Source organism: Microtus ochrogaster, chromosome 7 (genome assembly GCF_000317375.1).
Source record: "Microtus ochrogaster isolate Prairie Vole_2 chromosome 7, MicOch1.0, whole genome shotgun sequence".
NCBI classification, from domain to species: Eukaryota; Metazoa; Chordata; class Mammalia; order Rodentia; family Cricetidae; genus Microtus; species Microtus ochrogaster.
This window is the reverse complement of record NC_022014.1, coordinates 16,173,893-16,180,297: the sequence shown is the minus strand read 5'-3', so window position 1 is coordinate 16,180,297 and position 6,405 is coordinate 16,173,893. Positions and strand designations below refer to the sequence as shown.

The 6,405-nt window shown below is 48.1% G+C and overlaps 1 protein-coding gene across 2 annotated transcripts in view; it reads right to left on the bottom strand.

Annotated features, from left to right (window-relative positions):
• Window positions 1–3,921: 3,921 nt before the first annotated feature.
• Rad51d (RAD51 paralog D) overlaps window positions 3,922–6,405 on the bottom strand; it is a 16,636-nt gene continuing 14,152 nt past the window's right edge. For both annotated transcript variants that reach the window (XM_005349373.3, XM_026780909.1), the window contains exons 9-10: window positions 5,545–5,712; window positions 3,922–5,378 (exon numbers count right to left, since the gene is read on the bottom strand). In XM_005349373.3, coding sequence (XP_005349430.1) covers window positions 5,295–5,378; window positions 5,545–5,712 — 252 coding nt within the window. In that variant the 3' untranslated portion in view covers window positions 3,922–5,294. The remainder of the gene's footprint in view (window positions 5,379–5,544; window positions 5,713–6,405) is intronic.

The window sequence follows — 6,405 nt, the reverse complement described above, 5'->3', positions numbered from 1 at the left end:
AGTTCCAGGACAGGCTCCAAAACCACAGAGAAACCCTGTCTCGAAAAACCACAAAAAAAAAAAAAAAAGAAAAGAAATGGAATAAAGGGAGTGATGACCTCAGAGCAAGATCCCACCCAGTTAAGTTTCCAATTTTTTATTGTTTGCTTTGTTTATCAAGACAGGGTTTCTCTGTAGCTTTGGAGCCTGTCCTGGAACTCTCTCTATAGACCAGGCTGGCTTCAAACTCACAGAAATCCACCTGCCTATGCCTCCCAAGTGCTGGGATGAAAGGCATGCACCACCATAACCTAGCTAAACTTCCACTTTGTGAAAAGGAATTAAAGAAAAGCTTAGAGCCCTGTGTAGTGGTGCAGGCCTTCAATCCCAGCACTCCAGAGTCAGATACGGGCAGAGTCTAAGTCTGAGGCCAGCCTGGTCTACAGAGAAAATTCCAGGACAGCCAAGCTTACACACTGAAGGTAACCATTGGAAACAGAAAGCTGGTGAAGCTGTAACTGAAAGATCTCTGAGTTCAAGGCCAGCCTGGCCTACAGATCCAGTTTCAGGACAGCCAAGCTTAGGCAGTGAAGGAAACCATCGAAAACAGAAAGTTGGTGAAGAATGAGGGGCCTTGTTCCAGCCCCAGTAAGCAGCACAACTTGGCAACATTGGCAACATGATTCTGCAGTTAAGGATAGAAGAAAGGGGCTATGAAATTTGCCTCTGTGACTTAGAGGCCAGGCATGTGTCAGGGGCATCCCTGTATGGAGGTCTAGAAAAGCCACTTTGTGAAGCTGCGAAGTTGAAGCCTGGATTGCCTTGGAGACTCCAAGATGTTGGAGATGCCAGAGTCATGGGATACCTGTGGAGGAGAGCTGCTAACAGGGAGTAAAACCAGCCCAAGAGAAAGAAGCTGGAGGGAGTGTTTTGACATCAGACATGGAGATGCAGAGTTTGGAGTTTGCCCAGCTGGTTTTCAGTCTTGCTTCGGTCCAGCATTTTCTCACTATGCTACCTTCCCCACATTGTGGAATGGTAATGTATATCCTGTGCCATTGTATGTTGGAAGCATATGATCTGCTTTTTTGGTTTTATTTTATAGGGGATTACAGTTAAGAGATTGCATGAATCTCAGAAGAGACTTTGAACTTTGGACATTTACACAGCGCTGATACTGTGATAGACTATGGGGACTTTTGAATTTGGACTATGATTTAGCTAGAAGCCTTTGCGGGGTAGGGAGTGGAATGCAGTGGTTTGAAATAAAAATTGCCCCTAAAGGGAGTGGCACTAATGGGAGGTGTGGCCTTGTTTGAAGGAAGCGTCACTGTGGGGTGGGCTTTGAAGTTTCCTGTGTTCAAGCTACACCCAGTGAGACAGATCACTTTCTGTTGTCTGTGAGTCAAGATGTAATAACTCTCAACTCTTGCTCTAGCATCAAGTCTGCCTGCATACTGCCTTGCTTCCAACCATGGCTATAATAAACTAACCCCCTGAACTGTAAGTGAATCACCCCAAATAAATGTTTTCCTTTATAAGAGTTGCTGTTGCTGTGGTCATGGTGTTTCTTCACAGCAATAGAAACCCTTACTAAGACAACTAGCTACATAAATTGTAAGCACTATGTGGATACTTGGTCACAAATCCAAGATTCCACTCTTCTAGGCCAATAGTCCTGGGTAACTGAGATTAAAGGCATGTGCCACCACCATGCTTACCAGGACCAAAGCAACTCTTATGAAAGAAAACATTCGTTTGTGGGCTAACAGGCCCAGAGGTTTATTTAGTCCATCATCATAATGGTGGGGAGCAAAGCAGCACACAGGCAGACATGGTGCTAGAGAAGTAGCTGAGTCAGACAGTGGTGGCGCAGGTCTTTAATCCCAGGACTCAGGAGGCAGAGGCAAACGAGTCTCTGTGAGTTCAAAGCCATCCTGGTCTACAAGAGCTAGTTCCAGGACAGGCTCCAAAACTACAGAGAAACCCTGTCTCAAAAAACTAAATATTGGGGGCTGGAGAGATGGCTCAGAGGTTAAGAGCATTGCCTGCTCTTCCAAAGGTCCTGAGTTCAATTCCCAGCAACCACATGGTGACTCACAACCATCTGTAATGAGGTCTGGTGTCCTCTTCTGGCCTGCAGGCATACATGCAGACAGAATATTGTATACATAATAAACAAATAATAATAATAATAAAGAAAATAAAAAAATAAAAATAGAGAAGTAGCTGAGAGTTCTACATCTGGATCCACAGGCAGTAAGAAGAGAGAGGTACTGGGTTTGGCATGAGCTTTTGAAACTTCAAAGGCCACTCCCAGTGATACACTTCCTCCAACAAGGCCACACCCCCAATCCTTCTCAAGTAGTTTCACTCCCTAATAACTAAGCATTCAAATATATGAGCCTATGTGGGTCATTCTTATTTAAACCACCACAATATGTATTGTGTGTATGTGTGTGCACACATGTATAGTACCGCTATATACCTATCTATAGGGAGTAATGTACCTTGTTCTAATTCCAGCTGTACACATGACCAGCACAGAGAATTGGCCAGCTGAAACTCTACCCAGACACCTCCATGCCAGACTACAGTGAAAGCCTAGCGTGCATCTGAATCCCTTATCTCCTCCTGGCTCACATCTCAGGCATGCTCAGAGCCTGCTGGTTTTCATTCAGCTTTATTCCCCTCTAACCCTTCGGCGCTCTTGCGCGCGCACACGATATCCGCCTTCTCTGGAGTGTTTGTCATTCCCTCTTCCCTGGGGGAAATCGGGACGAGCTGAGAAAGTGGATCTGTGATCTAGCTTTTTATCGGTGAGCTCAGCTGAAAAGGAGTTGAGATGCATAGCCTCGGCTGCTGGGGCAAAATACGAAAGGGGATTTTGTTAAAATATTTACATATTTACAGCTGAAGGCAGCAGGAGGTTGAGAGAAAAGAAAGCCTGGCATCGAATGGATTAAAGTTTTGACTCCCAGGCTGCCACTTACTAGATACATGTCCTAAAACCTCAGTGAGTTCCATTTAGTCTGCAAGATGAAGGGATTGCCAGTGCCACTCAGCTTGTGCTAAGCCCACCGTGAGTCGGGTGCTGAGTGCTGAGCATACACACAAGCCAGGACAGACTCGCCTACTGTCTAACCCGTCCCCTACTCCAATCCATTTGAAAGCTAAGCCCGAGCCTCAACTCCATAGCTGCTTCTTGGTTGGTCTGAGCCCACCACTGAGGCACCATTCCTTTCCCACTACTGAACTAGACACAGGGCAGGAGGCAGTTCAGCATCAATGAGGTAGGAAGCAGGTCAGCAGTCAGTAGGAGGAAGCTCGAGTTCTCCTTGTTCTTCAAAGGACACAAGGGGGTGATCCCTTTCCTGCCCGTAGATACTGTCATGTCTGGATTAATGTTCAGAGGGTACAGCCAGGTTTTAATAAGGGCAACAAGCTTGAAGGCAAAACCAACACAGAGAATCGAGGACGGAGATAGAAAGGCTCTCGGCTTCTCCACGTTGAACCGTTGAACCTTGGCTTCACGTTATCAGGGATGAGTGATCTTCCTTATCACTGATGCCTCTCTAAGTGGGATTTCGTTACTTGCTATGGAAAGCAGCTTCAATAATACATGGATCTCCCCAGTCCCTTGTCTCCTCCTCCCCCACCTCCAGTCTCAGAAAGCTCAACTTCCTGACTCGAGACCATCAAGCACAGCGCCCAGTAGGTATTACACATTTTGTCTAATTTCAAACAAACAATGACCTCCTTGTACTCATCTCCACCCTTTATGCTTGCTTCTATCCTGCTACACCCATCAGGGTTTCTCTATGTAACAGAGCCCTGGCTGTCTTGGAACTCATTTTCTAGACCAGGTTAGCCTTGAACTCACAGAGATTCTCCTGCTTCTGCCTCTCTAGTGCTAGGATTAAAGGCACGTGCCACCAAGGCCAGCATATTTTCTTTATTACATTTTTATCATCATGTGTGAGGGCACGCACGTGCAGAGGTCAGAGGACGACTTGCAGGAGTCAACCCATTATGTGGGATTCAGGGTTTGAACTCAGGTTGTCAGGCTTGGAGGCAAGCATCTCTATCTGCTGAGCCATCGCATCGGCTCTAAATATCAGATTTTGTAACTCTGGTCCCGTTTCCTGCAGCTAAGACACAACTAATTATACAACAGGCTCTCTAACCAAGCGTGACCTTCCTGTAAAAAATGTGGTCCATAAACAATCCTGATCATTTCTTTACTCTATCTTTTATTTTCCATTCCCTGGTACCATCCTCCCCTCTGAGCCAGAGTTACGACTCTCAGATGGATGGCCACAGTGTTGGTAACAGACAGGGGGTTATTTTATTCACTAAGACACGAGGCTGTGGTACAGCTGGCAGGACGAGAGGTGTAATTACACTGCATCTTAGAGCCACCAGCAATGAATTTCTGTATAAAAGACTAGATTTGCCATGTATTATTTATACCAGCATCAATTTTCCCAGCTGGTTCTATTTACTGTGCAAACTCTCCTCTGTCTGTTTATGGGTCAGGCCACGGTTCAGCCCCTCTGGTTACTCTATACTGAGGAAGAGCCCCACAGGGCACCATGCATACGAAACAAGTGTCTGGTTCACTGGGAGCAGGTCATATCCTTCCTCCCTGGTAAATTATATCCCTGGGACAGCAGCGAGCCCATGTTCTCACCTATCAGGGTGATGTACGCAGGTGTGTGGAACCCAGTCAGCAAGCAGGAAAGAACTCATTCTCTGAGAGTCTCACCACAGGAACTGAAAAACAACCTTCTTGGGGGTAATCAGCTGGCTCTAGGGCTCAGGGGACTTCCTTTTTATATATTTTTAAGAGAGGGACATATAGAAAGAGCTTCATATTTCTGAGGTTGTTTCTACTGAGTAACTCAGAGACAAAAGAAGTCCCATCTTGCAGGTGGGAAAACAGAGGCCCAAATAAATGGGGACGGGTGGGATGAAGGCTTCCTGGCTCAATTACTGTGTGATGGATGTTGACACACGGGGCCAGGAAGCTATTCATCCAGTCACGACTGTGATTCTTCAGAGACGCCCCAAGCTAGGCTGACCTCAACCCCCACTAGAGACAAATGGTGGACACGAAGGAAGAAAACTTGAGCCCACGATGGACTTCTAGGCCCCCCCCCCTCCCAGTTCCCCACTGCCGCGCCGTGAGATCCCACAGAGTGAAGCTGAAGAAACTGAAGCTTGTCTTCCGACAAGCCTGACACCTGCACTGCCAGGTCCCTAGTGGCAGTGGCCAGCAGCTGACGGGCAAGAACGCTGTCCAATCAACAGCGTCAGGTCTGTTCGGCAGGCAGTTCTGGGCTCTGCTTCTCAGTCCCCAGAGTCCCAATGTCTATCACCTCCTGCAGACCTGTGGGCTGGAAGGAGAGATAGGAGAGAGGGAGCGATAGAATCAAGTAATCTAAATGGTCAGCTTTTGCTTCAGGGTTTTGGCATCAAAGAATCCTTCAGGAAGATACCAGTGGGCGTGGAAACCACCCTCTCCAGGGCCCAAGATCCTTGGCATCCCCTAGGCTGGCTCACCTGGCGAGGAGACTTGGTCAGACACACTGTGCGTTGGCTACTACCTAATGTTCCAGCCCCTTCAAGGACATCCAGGAGAATTCGGGTACTGGGCACAAAGCTCCAGGAGCGTCCCAGAGCAGGTTTGAACCTCCTTCCATCTCTGTCTCGGGTCAAGTGGTTGGTCACCTGCAGGAAGGGACAGAGATCCATGACGGCAGCGCAGAGGACACCTGCCCTACCGCCTCATTGTACAGACAAGAAATCTGAGATCTCTGACTCTCCTGGGCGGTATAACTTACAGCTGAATCTAGAGCTACAACCCAGGGCTCCTGATCCACACCCAGCTTCCCACAAAGTCCCGGTACTGTGGGTCTGACCTAAAGCCACGGAGCACCTTTAGTCATTCTTTCCTGTAGAGGAGCCATTGCTGGGTTTGGGTCTGCCAAAGGTATCCTGAGACCAGTGCACTCAATCCTTGGCATCTGGAGTTGTGTCTGTTGGGGTGAGGGGAGTCCCACTTTGGGACTAATTTTTTTTTCCCCTTGGTAACTGCCCTGGAACTCGCTCTGTAGACCAAGCAGGCTAGTCTTGAACTCACAGAGATCCACCCGTCTCTGCCTCCTGAGAGCTGGGATTTAAGGTGTACGCCGCCACCGCCCGTCTCTCTGGGACTAGTTTTAAGCAAGCCAGACACATTGACTATGATTCCTTCCCTATAGCCACGCACCCACAAACATCCAGAAGCCAGGAGAGGAAGGTCCAGGACCTCGAACTTGAACAAAAGAGCAGGGAGCCGGGCGGTGGTGGTGCACGCCTTTAATCCCAGCACTTGGGAGGCAGAGGCAGGCGGATCTCTGTGAGTTCGAGACCAGCCTGGTC